At 49.3% G+C, this 26,763-nt stretch overlaps 1 protein-coding gene across 2 annotated transcripts; it reads left to right on the top strand.

The window, feature by feature from the left end:
* Positions 1-189: 189 nt before the first annotated feature.
* Positions 190-26,763, top strand: USP5 (ubiquitin specific peptidase 5). Of its 2 annotated transcripts, none has more exons than XM_014574096.3 (20): positions 190-433; positions 3,234-3,359; positions 3,621-3,687; positions 8,718-8,851; positions 9,062-9,207; positions 9,549-9,733; positions 11,787-11,881; positions 14,763-14,956; positions 16,849-16,920; positions 17,889-17,976; positions 18,681-18,806; positions 19,304-19,457; positions 19,883-20,057; positions 21,345-21,433; positions 21,691-21,882; positions 22,460-22,603; positions 23,592-23,737; positions 23,850-24,003; positions 25,916-26,000; positions 26,201-26,763. In XM_014574096.3, the coding sequence occupies exons 1-20, from the start codon at positions 326-328 to the stop codon at positions 26,292-26,294; spliced, it is 2,574 nt and encodes an 857-aa protein (XP_014429582.1). In that variant the 5' UTR covers positions 190-325; the 3' UTR covers positions 26,295-26,763. The 2 variants fall into 2 exon arrangements, with proteins under 2 accessions (XP_014429582.1, XP_014429583.1); XM_014574097.3 differs by having other exon boundaries at positions 194-433; positions 21,691-21,813.

Raw genomic sequence — 26,763 nt, 5'->3', positions numbered from 1 at the left:
GGGTCACTAGGCTTTCCGGGTCTCATTGGTTTTCCCTCCGTCAATCTTCAAGCGACTCCGCCCCACGTTACTCTTGCCCTTGCATTGGCTGGAGGTTTAGACAGTTCTGCTTGGATTGTCCCCGGTGGCTGTCCGTACACAAAGGGCAATTGTGATAGGGCGAGCAGGTCTCGCCTTAGAACGAAGGGGGTGGAGCGGTTAACGGTAGCGCCACCTCTCTGCTTTTGCTCCTGGGTGAAACTGGATTGGCTGCCTAGCCTCTGACAACACACGTTTGTGATTGGTCAGGGTGGGGCTGTGGGCGGTGCCGCAGGGAGCCGCTGTCATGGCGGAGCTGAGTGAGGCGTTGCTGTCGGTGCTGCCGACCATCCGCGTGCCCAAGGCCGGCGACCGGGTCCACAAGGAGGAATGCGCCTTCTCCTTCGATACACCGGTAAGCGCTCCCGGTAGCTGTTCCCCCTTCATCCCTGAGGCCGCCTGCTCCCCGGCCTGATCCCCAGTGCGCCCGGGCCCAAGGGACCGGCCCGCGTGTGGCATGCTGGGACATGGAGTCTTCTATGGGGTGGGCTCCGGTCGGCTCAGTGGAGAGTGCGACCAAGAGGACTGCAACTCCCGACAAGCTCCAGGCCCGGCCCCGCTCCTGGCAGGCGTGCTGGGGACTGTAGTTCTCTCCGTCCTGGTGCTGCCCGCGGGCTCTGGCCTCTGCGCCCCGGTAGCGGCTCCGCGGGCTTGTCCTGCTGTTGCTGACTCACCGCGGGGCGGCCCGGCTCCCTGCGCCCGTGGGCAGGGGCGCGCAGACTCGAGACGGGTCCCCCGTGCGAGGCATGCTGGGAAGTGTAGTGCGCTGACCCCTTCCCCTGCCCGGCCCCGCTGCAGCCCCTAGAGGCGCTTCAGTGCCTTGCCCCGCCGCCCTTTGGCGGCCTAACTCGCGGCGCACGCTGGAGGGCGTAGCCCGGCCTTCTCGCAGCGCTGTGCCCCGCAGGCCCGGATCCCTTCACAGGGCGCCGGGAGAGGGGGGTCCCGCATTCTTTCTGGGGCGACCACATGCTCGCTCCCCTTGCCCGCCTCCCTCGTGCTCCTCCCTGGGGTTCCAGGAAGCTGCCGCTCCGCCGGGCCGTTTTCGGGGAGAGCTCTGGAGTGGAGGGAGAGAGGCATTCTTTCTTCTGAACATCCAGGCTATTAAAGGGATTCAACCAGCTTTAAGCTTCCTAAATTAAAGGCCCTCGGAGCTTCCCTGGTCTCTCCTTGTCTAAGGGTGTCTGTATTGGGGGGGGACGGGACGCAAAGCTCTCCTGTCCCTAAAAACTGTCTGTTCCCTGTGCTGTGTCACTAAAAGGGCAGTGTTTTTTCCTTCCAGCCAGGTTCATCCAGTGGAGTCACAGCCTCCATTGGGAAGTTAATGCTGGTTAAAGTGCTTGATTGGCAGCTCCTAAAAATGGGAGGCCTCTATTCCCTGACTTGGGGGAGCCTAAATAGCCATGGAATGAGTTCCGCTCCCTGTTCACACCCTGATAAAGTGCTACACCCTTCCTGGGGAGCGGAGTTCAACATTTGTGGTCCAGTCAATCCTTAAACTCATTGTGAAGCTGCCAGCTATAAGGCTTATTTGTGCCAGCTCCAGGGCTTCAAAAACTACTTGACATCAGTGATCAAGAGTTGGCTCTGCTGATGTGGATGACAGATACCTGCATTGCCACTCCCTTTGCAGTTCATATAGATCAGTACAGTTGTGTGCTATGTTTTCTTGTATCAAATTGTAACAGTCAACTAAATTTCCTTCAGTTTAAACCTGTAATTTACAGCTAGTCTTTCACTTTTTCTCTTTTCTCACGCTCTTCCTGGATTTATTCCACTTTCTCTTAAAAAAAAAATTGAACTAGATCATTTTCAGGTTGTCTTCAGTGTCCCTTTTCCCTTGTTCTTTGCTGCAAGAATTAAAGCTACTGATCAGAGACAGAGATGGAAAGATTTTGTCCAAGGCAATACAATAAAAGACTAGCCCTCTTTCCCCATTTTCCTACATAAGTCTACATAAGGAATCCCATTTTTTGTTTCTCTTAGTTTGTTTGCTGGCTCCTGAGAAGCAGATTGTGTGTTCTCTGCCATTGTCACTCTTTCATGGTCTCTACGTTTAGGTCTCCCTCACATTCTCTCCCACCTCTGTTAAATAGCATCAGTACTATAGGTGCTAGAAGGCTGCCCAGACTGACCATGTCTGTTTTACAGATGCCCGCAAGGGTCTGAAACAACTGTAAAACCAAACAAGATTCTTCTTAACTTTCAATCTTTGACACTTTGGCAAAGCTTCAAGCTGCACCAATAGCACTAGATCCATTTGTCTGCTGATATAGTTGTATACGTTTTGATGGGGTCATACTTTGCAATTGTGACTGCTAGGGATGTTAGTGTATAGTTGAGTAAATGATTAACCAATAAATTAGGCTTATCGGTTAATCCTATCGACTACGTGCACTTTCCCTCCCCCCGCTGCCTCTGTATCAGAGGAAGCAAGAGCAGGCAGCAGAAGCAGTGCCCGTGAGGAGCTGTCATTAAGCAGGCTCCCCATGAGCATCAGATCTGCTGCCCCGCTATCAGAGGCAGCAGCGTAGGGGAGATTGGGGGAGTTCCTCCATATCCCAAGGTGCAGCCTCGGTCTGCAGCGATCCTGGGCCCACTGTGGGCAGAGGCTACTCCACCTATCATGGTGCAACCTCTGTCCATGGTGAGCTTGGACCCCCCTGGACAGGGGGGCTGCTGTCACTCCTGTATCAGAGGCAATGGCAGGGGGCTCCCTGGGAGTGAGGCTGGAAACACACTAGTTGTGATCCTCGCCCCTGTCAGTATCAAATAGTCATGTAACCAATACTTTTTTATGCAGTTACATGACTAATCAACTACATGACATCTAACATCCTTAGTAACTACTTAAAGGCTTTTTAAAATGAGGCTACAATGCCTCAGAAATTTATTGGTCTGGCCTGATTCAGCTCCCTTCCCACTATAGATAAATGGGCAAGTGGATTTTCAAATAATTCATAGTGGTAAGAGAAGTCGTGCTGGCAACTAGAGTGAGGCTTGACCACTCCTTTCAGACCAGCCATTGAATGGCTGACAAATGGGCATGATTTGCATTGAATGGAGCTGGATTAGAATCAATCTACTAAAGGTAAAACTCTATTTTAGTCATTGGCTCTACTAAGATGTGTGTCTATTAGTCTGTCTTTTTCCCCTAGGAGTCAGATGGGGGCCTGTATATTTGTATGAACACATTCCTGGGTTTCGGGAAGCAATATGTAGAAAAGTACTATGGGAAAACAGGCCATCGGGTCTATCTGCACCTCAAGAGAACACGCAAACTGGTAAGAAATGTGGTACTTGGAACTGGGATACACATTGCATTACCAAATCTGTTCTGAGGCTGAGAAGAGAGATCTGTCTCTCTGAAACACAACCTGGTATTTTCCCCCTGTTACAAGACCCCCAACTAGTTATTGTTTTGGCTGCCTGCCCCATCTTTTTCCACCTGCAGTATCTGCCCCTGTTCCAAAGGTGTTGGGCTTCCCTCAGAGTTCTTGGCCTCCGTACTGACTGTCTCCTTTCTCTCCTGACTCCTAAAACAGAAGGAGGAAGACAGTAGCTCCAGTGCTGGAGACCCACCCAGGAAGAAACCCACACGCTTAGCTATTGGTAAGAAAAAAACCTCCATCTAGCCATGTTTCCCTAATGTATCTAGAGCTGTCTAGTCCAGTTCTATTCACTCTCACCATTCCCCTGTGCTGGATGAGACCCAGTTATCCCATCTAGCCCAATATCCACATATCCAAGAGTGACCAAATAGGATAGCTATTTAAAAACCTGCTGCAGTGATGAGAGTTGCTTTATGTTTGTAACAACAGTTCTGTTGACAGTTGCAATTTGCATTCTCTCTAAAATCTGCAAACACATGTCAGCTGTGCAAGGTTAGGGGTTGAGGTGGAGTTTGGGGAAACTTTGGTTACTTGATCAAAAGGTTTCTAAGAGGCCCCATAACATTTTGCATGGTTGAAAAAACTAACCCTCTTTAGTGCAAATAGGGAGAAAATTGGCAGGCTCCTGACTGAATTTTTCTGTATAGAAGAATGGTTCTCAACCAGAGATCCAGGGCCACAAATAGGTTTTAGGGGGCTGCAAAGCAGGGCTAGTGCTAGACTTGCTGGGGCCAAAGGCAGAAAGCCAAAGCCCTACTGAATGGGGCTGAAGCCTAGGGCCCTGAGGCTCGGGGCTGAAGCCAAAGCCTGAGCAATATTGTTTTATGGGGGCCCTTGTGGCATTGGGAACCAAACTGCTATCCTACTTACTACCCTAATGCTAGCCCTGGCTTGTAAGTGCAGAAAACCAGTTACTGTGGCACAAGTGGTATTGGGGGAAGGGCTCAGAGGATGCGTCTACACTGCACCGTAGGTCGAAATAAGATTTGCAATTTGAGCTATACATATAGCGTATCTGATATTGATATTATTTTGAAATAGCTTATTTCAAAATGTGGTGCTATCTACACAGTAACGTATCATATGTATAGTAGCCAAGTGTCTGAGAGTCTGTAATGCCAAAATGCTGGCTGTTCCCTCTGGGTGGCCCGTGCTGCATGGGGAGTGCAGGGCCCAAGCAGCTGCTTGCGCCGCTTGCTCCCCCGCGGCGGCCCGGCTGAGCTGCACAGAAGTCAGCCGAGTGCCACGGTGGGAGGCGAAGCGGGGTGGGGCGGTGACGTGCGGTGTGACAGCGACTCCAGGCCCCGCCCCCTGGCCATGAACGTCACCACCCCCTGCGCCTCCCGCTGTGGCGCTTAGCTGACTTTCTGTGCCGCTCAGCCAGGCCGCCACGTGGGAGCAAGCGGCGCAAGCGACCATTTGGGCTCCGTGCCCCCCCCATGCAGCACGGGGAGTGCGTAGCCCAAACGGCCATTTGGGCTCCGTGGTCCCCCGAGTGAGAGGCAGGAGGGGGAGGAGAAGTGAGAGAGAGAGAGAGAGAGACAAAGACCGGAGGCTTAGGAGAGAAGACCGACGTGGAGGAGAGACCTGAAAATCCCGTCTTATGACAGGCTAATTGGCTAGTTTCAAAATAAATTGCTATTCTGAAATGTCCCTTCCTCCTTGAATGAGGTTAACAGGGATATTGGAATAGTGATCCTGTTATATTTCAAAATAATGGGCGTGATCAAAAGACGCAGAATAGCTATTTCGGGATAGAAATAGTGCTGCAGCGTGGATGTAGCCAGAAAGTAAAAGATGGAGAACCCCTGGTCTAGACTGTTCTTTGAGATCTAGGGCATAGTACTGGAACAGGTCTAAATGCTTAAATATACCAATGATGCTTTTTGGATTGACAGAGTGGAATGCTGCCATGCTGGTGCCCCACTCCCAATCAAAGGGACATTGTTTACAACCTGGCTAGAGTTTTGGTCAGGAATCCAGGCCAGGGATACTTTTTGCTTGTTTAGACCAGATTTGAATCTAGAACCTACTGCCCTACAGCACAGCAACTAAAAGTGTAATTTCTTTGCCATTCGGCAGTAATAGGTTCTTGGCCTCTGTATGTTGGCCAGCCACTAGAGGGAAAACCCATACTGAACCCTTATGTTATGTTAAAACTCCTTTTTGCGTAGCAAAAGCTACTGAGAATATGGGACCTCTTGGCACTGCTGCAGTACAAGTAATAACACTAGTTCCTATCATTCCCTTCCCTTTTACAGAGGGAGTAATAGGGTAACAGAAATTCCCCAAGGTTACTTCTGTCAAAGCTAGGAATAGAAGAGGGGTTTCTTGATAGGGCAGATGCTTTTTTCCCTTATTTATGCTGTCTATCAGAGAGATTAAGCCAAATCTGTGTGCTTGGCTATGCTCTTTGTACAGCTGGGTTAGTCCCGCGTTTTACAAAGCTTTGAGAGACATGCATCTGCATTCACTTAGCAACTAGCTGCACTTGATGATATTTCAGGGTAAAGAATGAGACCGGGACTAGGGATGTAAAATCCTGTTTAACCAGTTAACCGGGTAGATGTTACATTTAACCAGTCAACTGCTTAAGCAGAATCCTGCAAATGGGGCCAGGCTAGAGTGGTCTCCCCACCTGTGGCACAGCGCAGTTGGAGCCTGCTCCAGCCAAGCTGGGCCAGGTTCACTGTGCATCTAGCCAGGCTGGAGAAGCCCCCTGTCTGAGGGCATGGCAGTTCCAGCCCAACTGGGCTGGAGCAGCTGCCCGCGATGCAGTGAGGAGGCTGCTATAGTGCCTGTTAGAGATGTAGCCAGTTAATTGGCGGTCCAGCTGGACTGGAAGGAGAAAAAGACTGGCCTTGTGGGTAGGGCTGTGGTTCTCAGCTTCTCTCTGCTGCAGGCTTCCTGTGTGGTGATGGATTAATTGCTTCGGGGAAGATTTTCAAAATTGCCAAAGGAATTTCAGAGAAAAGGCCCATTGGTTTGTGATCCTTAATCCCTTCAAAATCTTCCTCTTATTCAATGTGCCTATATTCCCCATCTGTAACAGCAGGACTTCTCTATCTCTTGGCGTGGTAGTAGGATAATCAGTGTTTGTGATGTTCAGTACTGCGCAGGGGAGGGGGAGGGGAGAGACTTATGAGCACTTTGGTAGATCATCAGTAAACATTTGCAGAGCCACTCCCACTGGTTGAAACTGAGGCTCACCACCACACTAGAGTTTTAGGTAGCTCTTAAGGGCGCCCTGAAACCCTGATAGCCTGTTTTGATTGAGGGTTCAGGAACCCTTTAGTGCTCTGGGGATTCCCAGTTCCCAATCACTCCTTATTGTGGGGGAGGAAGAAGGCGCTTTCTGGCAGGTGCATCAAGAGATACTGAGAAGGCATGTTTGGGTATGTGGTGAATTTGGGGCAGTGTACTGATCTGTAGTTTTCAACTGACCTTTTTCTAGTACAGGTTGGACCTCCCTGGTCTGGCACTCTCAGGACTTGCCCAGTCCTGGACAAGTGAATTTGCTGGATCAAGGGATAGATAGGGATTTAAAGGGTTAACCATTTACACGGTAAGCAGGAGCTTTACCAGGTAACCAGTGGCCAGGCCCAGTGCCATGGGCATGGCTCGGCCATGTTGGAGCAGTTCCCTGCCTGCAACATGGTGGGCCCAGCTGGACTGGAGCAGCCCCCTGCCTGCAGCAATGCAGGCTCCAGCCTGGCCGGGCCCACTACGTTGCAGCACAGGCGGGGAGCTGCTCACTAGGTTTAACCTGTTAACCCTAGCATTTATATGATTAACATACCTACCAGGAGAGGTCCCCTGCCGCTGGCCCCCTACTCCGAACCTCTCCGAGCCACCTACTTCACTTTCAGCCCCAGCCAGCCCCCTGCCTCCAGGCAGCTGTGCAGTTGGCCCCAGCTGGGCCTGCCGAATACCGCCCCCTCACCCGCTGTGCTGCTGGGCCCCTCTACAGCGCCATGGGGCTCTCAGGTGTGCCTCCAGACCCTCCTGGTCCAGGAACATGTGTTCCTGGTGGACCACAGATGTTGCCAGACCTGAGAGTCCCAGTTTAGAGAGGTACAACCTGTATTTCTGAACCCATCAAGGTTTGCAGCACACTGTTGCTAAGCTGATGCAATGTAATTGTTTGCCAAAGTCACCATATTGCACTCAGGGCTATGTCTACACTACGTGTTTTGTCGGAAGAGGCACTGCAAATTGAAGTGCTGATTATGCAAATGAAGCACAAGAAAATGCTAATTTATTCTGATCTGTTTTTGCGCAAAAACATGCTTTGTGGATGTGTCCGTTTTGCGCAGAAAGAGGGTTTTGCGCAAAACAAACGTCCACACTGCATGTTTTTCTGTAAAAATGAATTGGAATAGATTATGTAAATGAAGCACAAGAAAATGCTAATCAGAGCTTCATTTGCATTGCCTCTTCCGACAAAACTCGTAGTGTAGACATAGCATAGGGGTATTCGGAGGAGGCGTAAGGAGAGAAAGCACTGCTTGGTGCAGTTTATATATTTGCCAGGAGCGATTAGGCTCTTTCATTTGATCAGATGGTGACTCTTGGAAGAGCTATGGAAGCAGGCCCTTTTAGATAGTGGCGGTTTCTACAACACTGTGGCTTGCCCCACGGAGTAGGTGAAAACAGATGATTTGGGGAAAAAACCCTCACAAGGCATATTTTGTACAAATATTATTACAATAATGTGTAAGGTGTGAATACAGGGATACTTTTGGTGTCACAAACATTGCTCTTTGGTATGTGGCCAGAGACTGCTTGAAAGTAACACTGGCATCGCCATTATGCAGAGTGCCTGCTTGAACAGCACGTTTCCTGGTTTCTCTAAGTCTTGTAACACTAACGTTTCTGGGAGTCCTGAACTAAGCACTTCTATGCCCTGCCCTCAACCATGGGACCAGTAGGAAGTCTCCTTTGTGGGAAGGTGCAGAGAGTTGTGAGCATTCTGCCTTAGCCAGGTGTTTTGGAAGTGATAGTGCAGTGTCCCTTGAGTTTGGGAGGATTGCTTCACGTGTACCCCAGCAACAGCTAGCTGTCTTAACATCAGTGAATCTTGAGCAGCAATGTCCCCTGGTAGTTCTGTCCTAGCTACCGGTAGGCTTACGAGGCTAGTCACACACTGAGTATTCAAGGCTGGAAAACCTCTCCCTGGGGCTGGCACATATAAGGCTGGGCTCCAGATTATTGGCCGTGACTCTTACTGCAGCATTCCTTCTCTTGTAGGTATAGAAGGTGGGTTTGACATCCCCGAGGAGAAGTTTGAATATGACGACGATGTAAAAATAGTAATTTTCCCAGAGCACCTGGAAATCCCACGGGATGGGCTGGAGGGGCTGCCAGACATGGTCCGAGACAGGGTATGTTTTTATTTTCTGTCTGCAGGAAGCGGGTTGTTATGGAGTAGGACTCTCCAACTTTGCAAATAGGAGCCAGCGGCGTTGTGTTGGGTGCTCAGGACTAGAATAGTAGTGGGTATCAGGGCAGGGTGGAGTGGCATTAGCAGAGCCTTGTGGGGAATCTAAATCTGGAATAGCAGGGGTAAGTGGTGTTGAACTCTCCAATTTCAGATTGCCAGTGCAGTGGATGCTATCCTGACAGCAGATTCAGCCTCACGGAAGCAAGAGGTGCAGGCATGGGATGGAGAGGTTCGGCGTGTTTCCAAACATGCTTTCTCCTTGCACCAGTTACAAAATAGTGTCCGCATCCCTCCATGGTGAGTCTGACCAGGTTCTATCTTGCTCTGGACACTACAGCACGACCTTCCCCCTCTGGGCCTGTGATGGGACTATTGCTCTGTCACTTGTGAGGTTTTTCCTGTGGACTTCCTCCATGCAGCCACACCTATCTCTGATCATGGTGTGGCCTGAGATACAAGCTGGTCAATTCCTGGAAACTCTGAGGGTGGGGGGTTGACAATTGACTCCTGCCTTGTAGGTCTGCCATGGTGCTCTGCTTCCTAGAGTAGGATGGGTGTGGGGTCCCAGAAGCCTTTACTTGTGCCACGGTACGTGGATAGTGGGGAATAGACTGCACCTTCTCTCCCCCTGCTGGCAGTGGCTGGAAGTGCAACAAGTGTGACATGCGTGAGAACCTGTGGCTCAACATGACTGATGGATCCATCCTATGTGGCCGGCGCTACTTCGATGGCAGCGGTGGCAACAATCACGCAGTTGAGCATTATCGGGAGACTGGCTACCCACTGGCTGTGAAACTGGGAACCATCACTCCTGATGGGGCTGGTGAGATGCGGGGACCCCGGGGAGTTGCAGATGCCGGGCATCTAGATGGGCTGAATCTGGGCACCATGATCCCCTGACAGAACAAGTGAGGGGAGGGCTTGGGATTTCACATGAATTTTGTCAATGGTGTAGCCTAGGACACGCACCAAACAGCTGCCACTAACAACTGGGATTTCCTGATCTGATCCACTTCTTGGGGAAGGGGCATAAGCAAATCGTGCTCCCCAGAATTCAGAGGCCTTTGGAAAGGCTATCTGTGTCCTCTTTCCTGCAGCCTGTGGGGGGAAGTGCTCATTGCTCTAGGGGCCTGAGGCATTGAAGGGCATGAATGGCACAACATGCCTCTGCTCATCAGGCACACAAGGCCTTTGTACTAGACTCCAAAGTAAAGTTGTTTGCTCCCCTTCCTTACCCTACACTAGTAGTTCCCAACCACTGGGCAGTCGCCCTCTACCGGTGGCTCTGGGGGTCATGGCTGGGGTACGCTGCTCTTACCGCAGTTGTTGGGAGAGGTGTGTCCTTCCCTGCCTCTCAGCCAGCCAGCACTGGGCAGGCGCGGGATCTCCTCCTGGCCCTCCCGCCACACAGGGAAGTGTTCTTCCATGGCCCTCCTGCCAAGGAGCAAACTGCTCTTCTGCTGCCAGGAGGAGACTCTGTCCCTGCCCACCATTGGCTGGCCGAGAGGCAAGGCAGGACACGCCGCAGCGGGGAATGTGCCCCGGCCCCCAGAGCCATTGCTGCCATGTGGGCTCTGAGAATGGGAGTCTGACACTGGGAGGATTGGGTGCAGGGGACTCTAGGGTCAGTAGCTGGCACTGGGGGGTAGTGGAGGGGTGGGAAGTTCTAGGGGTTAGGGCTGGCACTGGGGATTTCAGGGGCTGGGCTTTTGATGGACTGGTAATGTTTTATTTGCAGATTCATTTGCATAATGTATATGCAAATAAAATGTTATCTGTCAAAAGTTTGTGAATAGGTTTGCCGGTCTCTAGTATCAAAAAGGTTGGGAACCACTGCCCTACACCTCTTGGGAACTTGGGTCCCATCCTGCCAATGTTAAGACAGTACTGCTCAGTCTGTCTATTAGACTAAATCTCTGAGCACTTTATGTTGTTCCCTCCCCTAGCAGCAAGTTGTTTGAGGGGGTTGTTACTCAGGGACAAAGGCAACTTGAGGAAAATAAAAATCCAGAGGTGACCCCTGTGTCAAGGTAGCCCCTGTTTCAGAAGATGCAGGCACCCTTTTCCCGTATCTATGACCGATGTATTGTAGTAATCCCTCAGTGCACTCTCCCAGTGTGATAAGGAAATAATAAAGGATGACTCGCTAGGTAAGTTAACAAATGCATTAAGGAATTAAAATTACAATAACTGGAAAAATGGGGAAATTCAAATGAGAATCAAACAATAACGCAAATGGCAGTAAGCATCCTTAACCAACAATATATAACAGTGCAGGGATTTCATCAAAGAGGCATGAAGCCTAGGCCCAGATTCCCACTTTGGCAAGGAAGGAAGGAGGAGATGATGGGAAAGAACCCAAAGACATAATGGGAGGTGCCGACGGTGCTGTGCAGCTGAGGCCTGGGACCTTCTACCCTTGAGCTAGTTTGAAGCTTTCAGGGAGGACCTCCAGGAAGATCCCAGCCAGGAGCTTCTATGGAGGTGGATCGCTGGTGGTACATCTTCCCCTTCCCTCATCACGGCCGCTATGGGGGTCTGGTGCTGACAGGAGCATAGATGGAAAAGACCATACCCCCAGCAGCTGCACAGATCCTTAAATCCTGTCTGTGGTGTGAAATTCTGAGGTGATGAAATGTTCTGGTTGGGTGGGAAAAACCAGTTCTGGCTGAAGAGAGCCAGCACTGCTCAGAGTCCTCTGCTGCTGATGGGTATTTTGACCAAAATGGAGTCCTTGGATCAAAAGTTCACTTCCTCTATTTTGAATGGTTTTTACATTAACTCCTTTAGTTCCAACAGGGTAGGGGTGGTGGTGTTGGGATCTGGGAATGGCTGGGGTACAAGCTAGTTTCTTTCCCCTTACTGTTTCCCCACAGATGTTTACTCTTATGATGAGGATGATATGGTCCTGGATCCCAGCCTGGCTGAACATCTGGCACACTTTGGGATTGACATGCTCAAGATGCAGAAGGTGCGAGGGGAAACCCCCATCAAAACAAGGGGATCTGAATGTCACAGCTCTACCTATCTTCTCCCCCCCTGGTACTCAGCAAGGGCACCACAGTCAGTGGGGAGAGAGATGTGCATCTCTAAAACAGTTCCCTGCATTCACTGTGTTATTCCCAGCAAGAAGCTCACTGCCTGAGCAGAGCTACTCTTGTTTCTTTTCAGAGACTGATAAGTGTGACTGCCTCAGTTAAGCTACCACACAGCTCTTTCTATGCAAGGGCTAATGCATCACTCAGAAAACATATCTAAAGCACCAGAAGAATCTGTATGCAGGCTAATAAACTTACCAGAGATCATCCAACTCTGACAAGGGCTGTGGCAGGTGATTAGTCCTTCAGGCTAGCAGAAAGTCTTGTCGGTGGTCACAAGTTCATAACAACCTCAGCTCAGAACTAGCCCACTCATGAAACATTTAGTCCAGCTTTTATACAGTTCAGGGGTCTCTGACCCGGAGTTTCCAGGAGTACATACTCAGCAGATGATATATTTTTCTGCTTGGGCTGTAGCTTTAGAAAACCAGACCGGTCAGTTTAAACTCTGTGCCAGGAAAGATAATGGAGCAAGTAATTAAGGAAATCATCTGAAAACACCTGGAAGATAGATAACAGCTGGCATGGATTTGTAAAGAACAAATCATGTCAATCCAATCTGATAGCTTTCTTTGATAGGGTAACAAGTATTGTGGATAAGGGAGAAGCAGTGAATGTGGTATACCTAGACTTTAGTAAGGCATTTGATATGGTCTCGCATGATATTCTTATCAATAAACTAGGCAAATACAACTTGGATGGAGCTACTATAAGATGGGTGCATAGCTGTCTGGATAACCGTTCTCACTAGTTAATGGTTCACAATCATGCTGGAAGGGCATAACAAGTGGGGTTCCGCAGGGGTCTGTTTTGGGTCCGGTTCTGTTCAATATCTTCATCAACGATTTAGATATTGGCATAGAGAGAACGCTTATTAAGCTTGCAGATGATACGAAGCTGGGAGGGGTTGCAATTGCTTTGGAGGTTAGGATTGTAATTCAAAATGATCTGGGCAAACTGGAGAAATTGTCTGAGGTAAATAGGATGAAGTTTAATAAGGACAAATGCAAAGTGCTCCACTTAAGAAGGTGCAATCCATTTCACACATACAGAATGGAAAGCAACTGTCTAGGAAGGAGTACTGTAGAAAGGGATATGGGGGTCATAGTGGACCACAACATAAATATGAGTCAACAGGGTGACACTGTTGCAAAAAAACCAAACATGATTCCGGGATGCATTAACAAGAGTTGTGAGCAAGATACGAGAAGTCATTCTTCCTCTCTACTCTGTGCTGAATAGGCCTCAATTGGAGTATTGTGTCCAGTTCTGGGCACCACATTTAAAGAAAGATGTGGAGAAATTGGAGAAGATCCAGAGAAGAGCAACAAGAATGAATAAAGATCTAGAGAACATGACCTATGAAGGAAGGCTGAAAGAATTGGGCTTGTTTAGTTTGGAAAGGAGAAGACTGAGAGGGTACATGATAGTGGTTTTCAGGTATCTAAAAGGGAGGAAAAAATTTTCTCCTTAGCCTCTGAGAATAGGACAAGAAGCAATGAGCTTAAACTGCAGCAAGGGAGGTTTAGGTTGGACATTAGGAAAAACTTCCTAACTATCAGGGTGATTAAATGCTGGAATAAGTTTCCTAGCGGGGGTTGTGGAATCTCCATCTTTGGAGATATTTAAGAGCAGGTTAGACAGACATCTGTAAGGGATGGTCTAGATGTTGATTGGTCCTGTCATGAGGGCAGGGGACTGGACTTGATGACCTCTCTAGATCCCTTCCAGTTCTGGTGTTCTATGATTCTATGAAAACCTCACAAGTACCTCTTAGGAAACCCACTTCTCCCATATTGTTCTTTGACGTTCCTAATGTTTCCCCAAGCTACATTCAGCCATACAATAACACACAATCAGTTTTGTATTTAATACAAGGGACACCCCCTTCACCTCCCCTTCCCCCCCAAAGGTGTCAAACCTAATTCAATAAAGTTTGTCCAGGGTATTGCAGCCATTTGATTCTGAGTGTGATGGAGGACCTCAGCTGGATCCAGGCCTCTGGTCGCCAAGCAGAGTAGGGGCTGCAACTCCATTATTATGCACTGGTCATCAGGTACACAGTAGGGATGTAAATGGTTAATTGGTAAGCCTCACCCTTAAGGGGAGAGGCTTGCCAGTTCTGGTTAACCAGTGGGGGTTGGCACAGCTCCCGTCCACCACAGGCAAGAGGCTGCTCCAGCTCTGTGAGGCCTACCACAGGTGGGGGGTACTCTAGCCCAGCTGGAGCAGCCATCATTCACGGAGGGGGGGGGGGCCTGAACCTGTTCAATAGCTTACCCAGTTAAAAGTAAACCTTTAGGCAGTTAACTAATTAAATGGGATTTTAAATCCCTAGTACAGAGCTCCCACTTCCTCTCAAGCAAAGAACTGACTTGTTTCCTCTCCTTCTCCACCTCCAGATCCATTTTCCTTGTGGCTCCTCTTCAGTATTCTAAGCAATGTGGCTTCCTTTGGGGAGGTGACTTCTCAGACTCTGACACCTCAGTCCTGGGGAATGGTTCCTGGGCACCTTTTTGTTGTGTCAGATTTACCTTGTTCCCCCTTCTCCCTCTTAAAATCTTTCTTCCCTTAGAATTGGCACTCCTCAGATATTTGCACAGCCTTTCCTTATCTTTCTCTCTCTCCCAGTGGTCGTTTTTACCAAACAGGGTGGATTTACCCTTGGAAATCTCCTAGAACTCTACCTTTTGGCCCAAAGTACATCTGTGGTTCTTCTCTGAGCTCCCCCCGGTCCATCTCTTCTTTCCACAGACAGACAAGACAATGACAGAGCTGGAGATTGACATGAATCAGCGCATTGGAGAGTGGGAGCTGATCCAGGAGTCTGGGGTGCAGCTCAAACCCCTTTATGGCCCTGGTTACACTGGCATCCGAAACCTGGGCAACAGTTGCTACCTCAATTCTGTGGTGCAGGTGCTGTTTAGCATCCCTGACTTCCAGAGAAAGTAAGTGAGCTAAGAGAAGGGGTGTGGGTTACTTTGATCAATTAGTCCTGGTCTCTATCCTAGCTGCTCCAATCCTACCTGACATCTGAAAGGAATTAATTCACTCCATCCTTTGTGGGATGCTTGGGATCAGCACAAAAGTTCCCTAATAGGGTGTCAAACGATTAAACAATAGAATACCTTTTATATAAATATTTTGGGTGTTTTTCACATTTTCAGATATGTTGATTTCACTTATAACACAGAATACAATGTGTACAGTGCTCACTTTATACTGTAATATTTGCACTGTAGAAGTAAAAAATAGTATTTTCCAGTTCACTTAATAGAAGGACTGCAGTGCAATCTTTTCATCATGAAAGTTGAACTCACAAATGAAGAATTATGTACAAAAATAACTGCGTTCAGTAATAAAATAATGTAAAACTTTAGAGCCTGCAAGTCCACTTAGTCCTACTTTTTGTTCAGCCAGTTGCTGACACAAACACGTTTGTTTATATTTGCTAGCAATAATGTTGCCTTCAGCATCACCTGAAAGTCAGAACAAGCATTCACCGGGCACTGTTTCAGCCAGTATTTCAAGTTATTTATGTGCCAGATATGCAGATTTATATGTCCCTCTGTGCTTCAACCACCATTCCAGAGGACATGCATCAATGCTCAATAACAATCCTAGACTGCAAACAAACACATGTTCATTTTCATCATATGATTCAGATGTCACCAGCAGAAGACTGATTTTTCTTCTAGTAGTTCGGGTTCAGTAATTTCCGCATTGGAAAGTTGCTCTCTCAAGACTTCTGGAAGCATGTTCCACATGCGCTCTCAGATTTTGTAAGGCACCTAACATTCTTAAATCTTGGATCAAGTGTTGTAGCTATCTTTAGAAATCTCACATTGGTACCTTGTTTGTGTTTTGCAAAATCTGCAGCAAAAGCATCCATGAAACAAATAGCATGTGCAGGGTCATCATCGGAGACTGTTATAACCTGAAATATGACCGAATATGGATAAAAACAGAGCAGGAGACATACAATTCTCCCCCAGAGTTTCGTGTCACATTTAATTAATACGTTGTTTTGGTTTTTTTTAAATGAGCATCATCAGCATGGAAGCATGGGTTTTGGAATGGTGGCTGAGGTACAAAAGGGCATATGCAGTGCTTTTTTTGTGTGTGACAGTACTGCCTGCTACGCAGTACCAGCACCTCTAGTCAGAGCTCAACAACTTTTCCCGTGGAGTACCGGCACTTTTCTTTTTAACCAAAAAAAACACTGGGAATATGAATGTTATGCATATCTAGCTCATAATACCAGCTACAAAAGTGCCATTTGAACATCTGTTCTTACTTTCAGGTGACATTATAAATAAGAAGAGGGCAGCATTATCTCCTGTAAATGTAAGCAAATTTGATTGACTCAGTGACTGACTGAACTAGAAGTGGGACTGAGTGGACTTATGGGCTCTAAAGTTTTTACATTTTTGTTGTGCTTTTAGTGCAGCTATGTAACAAAAAAAAATCAATATTTGTAAGTTGTGCTTTAATGATAGAGATTGCACTATAGTATTTGTATGAGGTAAATTGAAAAATACTATTTTATCTTTTTATAATGTAAATATTTACTGTATTCTGTGTTGCAATTGAAATCAACGTATTTGAAAATGTAGAAAACATCAAAAATATTTAATACATTTCAATTGGTATTCTCTTAGTGCAATTAAAATTGCAATTCATATTTTGAGTTTAATCACATAAGTTAGCTGCAACTAATTTACAAATAATGCTGGGGTCTTACCCTTTGGGATTGGGAGCATTGTACAGGCCAGCCACGCTGCTGGATGCAGCCTGGTGCTGTGTCTGCAGCTCCCTTTGCCTCTGGTTTGCTTTGCAGGTACGTGGACAAGCTGGAGAAGATATTCCAAAGTGCTCCTTCAGATCCCACGCAGGACTTCAGCACCCAAGTGTATGTAGTGCTCTGAAGAAGGGGGCTAGAAAGAAGATTGGGTTTGATGGGCTAACAAGTGTAAGCTCCAGCAGCAATCTCATAACTGTATAGCGTGGCAAATGTTCTGCAGAGTGTAGTAAGCCATGCCACCACTGGGCAACTCCTGGTGGTTGTAGTACCACTAGCTGTCAGGAGAGGCTATCTGGCTTTGCGGCACAGACTTCCAGCCGCAGAGAAAGGTGGCTAAGAGTAGAGTACACTGGTTTAGGTGGGGTTAGTCTCACAGCCAGTGCACAGGGTTGTGTGAGGAGAGTTATCTGGGAATATTTTATTTTATGCATGCATGTGTCTTCTGCTTTTCCTGAGCCAATGACAATTGAAGGGGACTGTAGCATGGGAAAAGTTGAGGGAATGGGAGTGATTGGTGAGTGAGGCTGTGTGGGAATTGGAGCGGGGGAGTGGTGAGTAGAGGAATGTGGTAGGAGGAGAAGCTGGTCCCAAGAGAGCACAATTGTGGGTTGATCAGTGGGTATCGCCAGCCCACCCTGGGCAGGTAAATGTGTTTGGAAAATATGATCCACGTGCTGGAAGTGCTGTCTGCTTCCTGCTCTCCTGTGTCTTGCCACAGCCAGGACGGACTGATTTGAAGGGCCTGCATTCTGCCTTCCTCAGCCTTCTGTACAGAGTTCCATGCAGGGCTTCATTTCCTGTACTAAGCTGCTGAGAGACTGTGTTGCAGCCCAGCACTGGCTACCTTTCTGTGTGTGGCTGGGGCTGTCCTCTCACAGCCCTTACTCATTGGCCTGGGAAGAGCTGAAGCTTAGTTTTAAAGTTATTAGAGGCTTTCAAATAGAAGATATCAGAGAGGGCTGAGGCCATTGGAGCAAGGTGAGCTGAGGCTGGGGAGAAAGAGGGAGCTGAACTGATGGGTATTTGGGTTAGGAGCAGCATGGTGCAGCTTTGACGGTGAGTCCTCTGCTTTCCAGAGCCAAGCTGGGTCATGGGCTACTCTCTGGGGAGTATTCGAAGCCAGCCTCTGGAGACGGGGAACAGCAACCAGAGCAGAACCAGAAGGTGAGGATTAAGCCCCAGTACCCTCCTGAGGAGGGAATGGACTAAAGCAGTGGTCCCCAATCTTTTTGGATGGCGGGCACCCCACGGGGCTGCCGGGCCACCTGGGCGTGGGGCCATGCATGTGCCGCGCACCCGGGGGTGGCACTAGGCAGGCGCACATAAATGCCCTAGCGGGCGCCATGGCACCCACCAACACCGCATTGGAGACCCCTGGACTAAAGCATGTCTGGCAGTGTGGGGGACCCTGTGTTGCAGGAGGAAACTTTTTTGGGTCAGGGCCCGCTGACCTGCAATAAAATCAGTTGGGCTGCACTCAACTGAGAAGCAGCAAAAAAGACAGAAAACCAAACCCCAGCCCTCACCGACATGGACCTCGACTGAGAAGGAGAAAGATACTCCGTACGTTCCTTTCCCACATGAGAGTAGGGGGGCCCAGCCCTAGCAGAGTTTATGCGCTTCAGCCCCATGGTGAGGCAATGATGGAGGAGCTGGAGCGCCAGCGCTGGCTTCCCAATGCTGGAGAGGACCACATCTGGCTTCCGGGCCTGAGGTTCCCCATCCCTGCTCTATGGAGCCACTATTTAGGGCACTGACCCTAAAGGGAGGCAAGGTTTGGAAAGATGTACCCCACAGTGGAGAGAGCTATTGGAAGGCCATGCTCATTCCTTCATCCTCCCTCCTCGCCCCCATTCCCTTTCTTCTAGGGCGTGCAAGATGGCATTGCTCCACGCATGTTTAAATCTCTCGTTGGCAAAGGCCACCCAGAATTCTCCACCAATAGGCAGCAAGATGCCCAGGAGTTCTTCCTGCATTTCATCAACATGGTGGAGGTAATGACTGATCCACACTTCCTGAAATCCTGGTATGGCAGCAGCTCCTGTTATGAGCTCCAGCAAGTTGGGGAAGTGGCACTGAGGCTGGATGGAAGTGCAGGGAGGGGCCAGCCTCTAGGTATTTAAAAGCCTCAGATGGTTGGAACTAACAGTTCAGGACACCAGTGAATGATGGCTTTGGGAGAAGATGAGAGTGCCCAACTGCAGGGCCTTTTGTTTTGGGCTCACTCCCAGTCCCTGTGAAATTGCCATCTGTAGGCTCTGGGGAGCTGGGAGCACTCAGAGTTCCCTTTGAAAAGGGAATCTTCTCCCTTGGGATGGGAATGGGATTGGTATCTGAAGACTGGTGGTGCTGACTAAAGAGCTACAGCCTTTCCACCTTTAGCTTCTACACTTGGACCAGGACAAATGGAGACAGTTCTTTGTCCTGTGTGGGGCTGGGTGATCTGGCCGCCTTGATATGACACCCATCTTCTCCACGTTGCCCTTCCCAGAGGAACTGCCGCAGTTCAGAGAACCCCAACGAAGTCTTCCGTTTCCTGGTGGAGGAGAAGCTCAAGTGCCTGACCACAGGGAAGGTGAAGTACACCCAGCGTGTGGACTACATTATGCAGCTGCCTGTGCCTATGGATGCTGCACTCAACAAAGGTCAGTGGCTTTAATGGGCAGCAGATACTGGGATCAGTGAGAAAACTCTTCTGCTCTGCTCTCTTACTGTAATTGAGGGGATCCTTCAAGGATCTGGAGGAGCAAGGTGTTCTGAAGCCAAATCTTCCTCGTCCAATACCCCATGGAGCTCACTAGGGTGAATTTCCCCAAAGGTGCTGTGGACAGGCATGGGACCAAACCTTTCCGCTGCCTCACCCAAGGCAAGAGCTGTAATTCAGCCTGTGGGATTCCAGCATAATGAAATTATCCTGATGGCTGTGGAAGTTGTGTGCTCTGTGCACCCACTCTAGGGAACACATCCTGATGGGCCCATTTAGCCTGGTGTCCTGCTTCTGATGGCAGCCAACAGCACATACCTTGTGAGCACCTGGAATCTGGCCCTGACTCCCCTGCCTTGTCCCCAGATGAACTGCTGGAATATGAGGAGAGGAAGCATCAGGCAGAAGAGGAGAAGCAGCCACTGCCCGAGCTGGTCCGAGCCAAGGTGCCTTTCAGTTCCTGTCTAGAGGCCTATGGGGCTCCCGAGCAGGTGGATGACTTCTGGAGCACAGCCTTGCAGGCCAAGTCTATGGCTCTCAAGTGAGTATGGTTTGGAGGTGCTATCTAGGATCCAGATCACAGTGGGGAAAGCCCTCTTGGGAACCCTTTCCTACAGTATCCAGCACAGGAATGTTCCTCGGGCTGCCATTCTCCTCTTAAAAACAACAACAAATGGTCTGGTAGCACTTTATAGACTAACAAAACATGTAGATGGGATCATGAGCTACCAGACCATTTGTTGGTTTTTTCTGTACAGACTAACTGCTACCCCCTGAAGCTTCATTCTCCTCTTAGAAATTCACAACTTATCAGCCCTGGGGTGGTTCCTGAGCTCCTTTGTTTAGGCTCCATCTTTCCCCATGTCCCATGTAGATTACCTTGGGCAAAGTTAAGGTAGCTGTGAGGTCTTCAGCATTACATTTCTCTGCATTCTGTGGTGGTACAGAAAATAAAACAAAAAAACCCAAGAGAGGCAGTGATGGGGATGCATTCTGACATGCTTAATTAGAGTTATGCTTTAGAGCCAGTATTCCCCAACCTTTGCCTAGCCTAGGAGGGGGCGTGGCCAGCACTGTTCTCCCCAGCCTTAACTTTTGTGGCTGTTAAAAGTCGAACAAAACCTTGAAAACATGAAATGAGCGCAGTGGGTGCGCCAAAGCCTGCTTGAGTTTACAGAGAGGTTGAAATGAGCTGTGAAGGTTGAGGTGCCCCAATCTCTTCAATGAGTGTTAAGTTGAATGTAGTGGTGATACTTTGAACATCAGACTGATTCACTGTGTCCTTGTCGAAAACACAGAGCGTAGTAACTCAAGACAGTAAAGCAGAGCTGTTTCTGCTGAGTGGAGAGTAATGACTTGTATTCCAATCTTTCCTGACATCCAGTGCTCAGTACCTCAGTCCTTCAACAGTAGTTTAAAATGCGTCCTTACCTGCTTGTTCTCTGTGTTTGTATGAAGTTCGAATTCTCAAATCTGCAGTGGCCTGTAACACATGGCAGGGGTTGTGGGGCAAGGAGGGTTTGATTTTCCCAGAGGGGATCTCCATACCCAAAGATTTAGGCAATGCTACATTAAGTTCTCCCCCTCTCAGCGCTTCCTCTGGGGATTGCTCAGGGTTTGGTGGGCTCAGTGTTGAGCACAGTGGGGTCTCCCCAGAACCATGCAGACTGTTCCCTCGGTTTTCCAGCAGTGGCTCAGGAATGTGGAAGACTTCACATCCCCTTCCTTGATATCTCCCTGAGCCAGCCAGTCTCCCCTAGCCGCCCTCTTCTCCCATTAACAAAGCACAGGGGAACCTGTCCAGACATGGCATGTCCCTCTCTTTCAGGACAACCCGCTTTGCCTCCTTCCCAGACTATCTGGTGATCCAGATCAAGAAATTCACTTTTGGCTTGGATTGGGTACCCAAAAAACTCGGTAAGAAGGGTGAAGCGAAGCACAAAGCCTCGGGATCAATGAGTCCCCAATGCTGCTCTGTGTTGCAGCACCTCCATGCTTAGGCATTGGGGTCATTACTACCAGGGGAGAGTCCACCTTGCTGTCTTGCCATACTGCTGCCACGTAGTGTCCTATGTACATTCTCTACCCAAATGGCTTAACTTAGAGGGACACGCAGCCATGCTCTTTGAGCTCATTGAGCATGTTGCTGGGGTCTGAGCCAGATTTTCTTACAGATGTGTCTATCGAAATGCCAGAGGAGCTGGATATCTCTGCGTTGCAGGGGACAGGGCTTCAACCTGGGGAGGAGGAGATGCCAGACATCGCACCCCCACTTGTGACGCCAGACGAGCCCAAAGGTAGCCTGGGGTTCTATGGCAACGAGGACGACGACTCCTTCTGCTCCCCTCACTTCTCCTCTCCAACATGTTAGTGACTCTTCTCCTTTCCTCCTCTTTCCTAGTGCCTGACTCACTCCCTCGCTCTCCTCATGCCTTGTCTGCCTGGCTAATGATTTCCTTCTCCTTCAGCTTCTGTCTTCCTGTCCCTCTGCCAGTGACTGGGCCCCCTTGCATGCTGGTTATGCAAAGGTGGCGGTGTCCCCAGGAACCCCTCAGGTGTAGCTTTGTCTGAGCCCATAGTAGAAAGGAGTGGGAAGTAGGACATGCATCCTGAGGGACGAGACTCCCATCTAGCTGGGATAGAGGTTGGGCTACACAAAGACTGGCTGTGTACTGAGAGGTGAAGAGGAGACAAAGCTCCTGAGCCGTTGCTAGGGAGTGCTTGGCTCATGGCTTTCACCTCTTAAGGCCTGTGTGCTTCTGGGGTAAGGACTTAGCCGCAGGATCAGTGGAGGGAAAGGCAAGGCTCACATGAGTTGCTACCAGGGATGTAGGCTTAAGGTTTGCACAAGGTTGTGTGGGAGGGAGGGAACAGAGGTCACGCAAAAGGGATGGGTGAGAGAAGGGTTGATAAGGCTCCTCTAATTTCTCTATCCCCCCACAGCTCCCATGTTGGATGAGTCCGTGATTATCCAGCTGGTGGAGATGGGTTTTCCTATGGATGCCTGCCGCAAAGCAGTATATTACACAGGGAACAGCGGGGCTGAGGCTGCCATGAACTGGATCATGTCGCACATGGATGATCCAGGTAGGAGAACACTTGACCTCACAGCTGGATCAAGGTGCTACATAGTCATAAAACACTAGAACTGGAAGGAACCTCTCGAGGTTCATCAAGTCCAGTCCCTTGCCCACACAGCAGGACCAAGCACCGTCTAGATCACAGGCAGGTTAAATATCTCCAGTAATGGAGATTCCACAACCTCCGTTGGCAATTTATTTTAATGCTTAAACACCCTAACAATTAGTTTTTTTTCCTTAATCTTAAATTGCAAAAAGGGAGGTTTAGGTTGGACATTAGGAAAAACTTTCTCTCTCCTCATTGTAACAACCTTTTAGGTGCTTGAAAGCTGTTGTCATGTCCCCCTTCAGTCTTCTCTAGTCCAGACTAAACAAACCCCATTCTTTGAATATGTTTTCTAGACCTTTAATCCCCATTTTTGTTGCTCTTTTCTGGACCTTCCTCAGTTTGTCCACAGCTTTCCTGAAATGTGGTGCCCGGAACCAGACACAACTCTGGTTGAGGCCTAATCAGTGCAGAGTAGAGTGAAAAAATGACTTATGTCTTCCTTACATCGCTCTTGTTAATACATCCCAGAATGTTTGCTTTTTTTTTTTTCCCAACAGCGTCATGCTGTTGACTCATATTTAGCTTGTCATCCACTATGGCCCCTAGATCCGTTTCCTTCAAAGACAGTAATTTTCCATTTTGTACATGTAAAAGAGATTGTTCCTTCCTAAGTAGAGAACTTTTTGCATTTGTCCGTATTGAATTTCATTCTGTTTATCTTAGAGCATTTCTCCAGGTTGCCCAGATCATTTTGAATTATGACCCCATCCTCCAAAGCAGTTGCAGCCCCTCCCTGCTTGGTATCATCTGCGGACTTTATAAACATCCTCTCTCTGCCATTATATGCTACAGCACTGCCTGCTGGAGAGGCCAGGGCTGAGACCTTAACAGGTTTCTCCAGCACCCAGAGGCAGCCCCTCTGAATTATGTTCTTTTTCTGCTACAGATTTTGCCAATCCCTTGGTTCTCCCTGGATCTAGTGGGCCAGGTTCCACCATCGTCTGTCCAGACCCCCCTTCAGAAGACAGCGTGGCCACTATTGTCTCCATGGGTTTCTCCCGAGATCAGGCTATGAAAGCCCTAAGAGCCACGGTGAGGAGCAGGGATGAGGTCACAGCCTTATAGGGATGTGGTCGAGGGTGGCATCCTCAGGGAAAGGACATGCTTGGATCTTGACCTGATCATTTCCCCCCTTCTCCTGCAGAGTAACAGTCTGGAACGGGCCGTGGACTGGATCTTCAGTCACATTGATGACCTAGACGCAGAGGCTGCCATGGACATCTCGGAGGGGCGCTCAGCGGCTGAGTCTATCTCTGAATCTATCCCTGTGGGTCCCAAAGTGCGCGATGGGCCTGGAAGTGAGTCCCAGTCCCTGGAGGGCATCAGTTCTGCCCTGTGCTGGGTTGTGTAGTGGTAGCTCCGTTCCTGGGGATGGGATGGGGGTGGTTTCTGACCTTAGCACTCCAGCCTTCCCCAGAGTTTTAACCTCTCTAACTTCTCAGGTCTCTCGCTGAGCCCAGAGGTTTTAGCACCTCCCAAAAGTGAATCTGGCTGCTGGGACTGTGTAAAAGGGAGGGAGGGAAAAGGGTTTGTGCCCACTGGGAATTATCAAATGGGATGTAGTTTCGAGTCAGATGCAGGGAGGACAGGGGTGTCCTGCCATCGAGTTGAGGGTGGCTCTGCTCTCATCCCATCTCTGTCTTGCCTTTGGTCTCCTAGCCCAGTGGTTCCCAACCTTTTTTATACACAGACCAGCAAACCCATTTACAAACTTTTGGTGGACCAGTAACATTTATTTGCATATTCATTATGCAAATAATTATATATAAATATGTGAATACTTTATTGCCAGTTCATAACAGATCAGAGTTTGCAGATATCTACAACGCTAAAAAAAATTCACAGAAAGAATTCCCTTTTGGCAACTGGTGCCTGCAGAAGGAGGGGTGCAGGGTGGGGCACCCGCAGGGGCATTTGGGGCACCTTATTTAGCAACAGAAATTTTGTCAGGGGCATAGGAGCTGGTGCCTCCAAATGGTGCCACCAGTCCCCTCTGCCCTCCCCATGGGGTGGAAGAGCTGCCATTGTACCTTCCCCTGTCTTCTTCTGTACAACCCCTTCCCTCTGTGTCTCCCTTCCCCAGCCAGGCTACTCTTGCTCCCACGGTCTCCGTCTTTCTCCCCCCCTCCCCGCATCCCCCCCCCTTTTTTGCTCCCTGTGACCTTCTGCAGTTTCCTTCCATTGTACCCCACTCCCATCTGCCCCATAAGTCTCCCCTGAATCCACCCAACCTCTCTCCAGCACCTGTTGCATCCTCCTTCTGCCCCCACCTCACATATCTGCCCCGCCCCCTCCTCAGCCGCCTCCTGTCCCCCTCAGAACTGTCTCTTGCCCCCCCACCCAACCAGTTCTGAGAGAGTTTGCTCACTTTTCCTATGGAAATTAGAGCTCTGAGATTTTGCTCACTTATCCTCAAATTTCCTCTTACATTGTGAAGGGCTTTTCAGGTAGCACAGAAGAGCGCTTTCTCCCCCCTGCCGGGGCTTAGGGATCCAGCCCGGAGCCTGGCTCCAGAGTCCCTGCAAGCAGTGGCTGCCAGTTGCTCTTTGCTGGGTGGAGGGCAAACCCAGCAATTGCTTCCTCCTTGCCTGCTGCTACCACTGGATCCTAGCACAACACCAGCCACGCTGCAGCTCCTTCCCAGCCCCAGCTCCTAGAGCCCCTGCCCATTGCTGCTGGGTCCTAGCACGACACCTGCCCCTGGGCTCGGGTAGCGTGCCGCAGCCAGCACCAGTTCGCGGCCCAGTGGTTGGGAACCACTATCGTAGCCAGCTAAATCTGGGGGAATTCATGTCCAAACAGCTGCACTACTTGTAAGGTGGAAAACACCAGCCATTACCCACCCAGCAGATATGTGAGCCAGGGCCACCTCGCTCATCTACGTCCCCCTCAAACTCTAGGAGGTAGGCAGCAGGTAGGGCCTTCTTGAAGGAGCTGTCACCTCTTTTCCTGGCTCCTTCTTGCTTCACCAGTATCTCCAGAGCTTGAGTCTAAAATTCTCTTGGCCTTATGATCAAGTAGCTGCCTTGTTGCACCGACTTCACCATAAAGCATGTTGTCTTCTCAGCCATTATTAGAGCCCAGACTCCTGAAGGCCTTTCTAGGGAGTATGGGACAAGAGTGCCTCTCTAGAGAGTTCTTCCTGGGGGCTGCCCAAGGGTAGGTAACCCTCCTCTATCTCTCTGAATACCTCTTTCCTCTCTCCCTCAGAGTATCAGCTCTTCGCCTTCGTCAGCCACATGGGCACTTCAACTATGTGTGGTCATTATGTCTGCCACATCAAGAAAGATGGCAGGTAAGAGGGGCTTGAGGGGACAAGGAGGAGCCTAAAGGTTGCCACTTCTAAGAATAAACCAGCATCCTTCCTTCAGCGGTGAAGTGTCATCCTCTGTCTGAACCCTTTGTCAGTGGGGGAGGGAAGAGAGAGGAACAGGCCACTTTGGAGGAGAAAGGTAGACACAATTTTGCACGTCAGCTCATCTCTCTCTATTTCAGGTGGGTGATTTACAATGACCAGAAAGTCTGCGCCTCTGAGAAGCCCCCCAAGGACCTCGGTTACATCTACTTCTATCAGCGGATTCCCAGCTAGAACCCCCTCTTACTGTGTGCAGAAGGGGGAGCAGGCTATTGGCATGAGGAGGGGGAAGCAGTGATGATAAACACAGAGAAGCAGGGCACATCTTTCCCCCTCTACTGGCTGTGTCTTCACCTATGCCACTGCTGGGGCTCTCATGGACATGAGTGAATAGGGGTGGGCAGGTGGATTTTGTTTCAGTATAAAATATTGTTACCCCCTACTCCAAGACACACACAGCCTCTAGTGCTTTGCTGCTTGGTGTAATGGATGCCATCCCTTTCAGGCAGAAGGGGAGGAGGGGAGCGTGTGTGTGTGTGTGAGACTTTGTGTATCGGATGAGTGGCTTCTCTCCCCTGCTCCCTCCCAAAAGAGGGTGCAGTGCAGGAAGTAATGTGGGCCATCAGTAGCACCACTTCCTCCTTGTGTGCCCCTTCAATGCCAAAATACACGAAGGATAAAATAAAAATCTAAATGCCCCCTT

The sequence above is a fragment of the Pelodiscus sinensis genome, chromosome 1 (assembly GCF_049634645.1).
Source record: "Pelodiscus sinensis isolate JC-2024 chromosome 1, ASM4963464v1, whole genome shotgun sequence".
Lineage (NCBI taxonomy): Eukaryota > Metazoa > Chordata > Testudines > Trionychidae > Pelodiscus > Pelodiscus sinensis.
The sequence above is the reverse complement of the archived record's forward strand: the minus strand, read 5'-3'. Positions and strand labels throughout refer to the sequence as shown.

Coding starts and splice junctions, on each gene's coding strand:
- USP5 (XM_014574096.3), top strand. CDS start 326: ATGGCGGAGCTGAGTGAGGCGTTGCTGTCGGTGCTGCCGACCATCCGC. Junction 3,688..8,717: donor ACCCACACGCTTAGCTATTG/GTAAGAAAAAAA, acceptor CTTCTCTTGTAG/GTATAGAAGGTGGGTTTGAC. Junction 23,738..23,849: donor TGAAAGCCCTAAGAGCCACG/GTGAGGAGCAGG, acceptor CTTCTCCTGCAG/AGTAACAGTCTGGAACGGGC.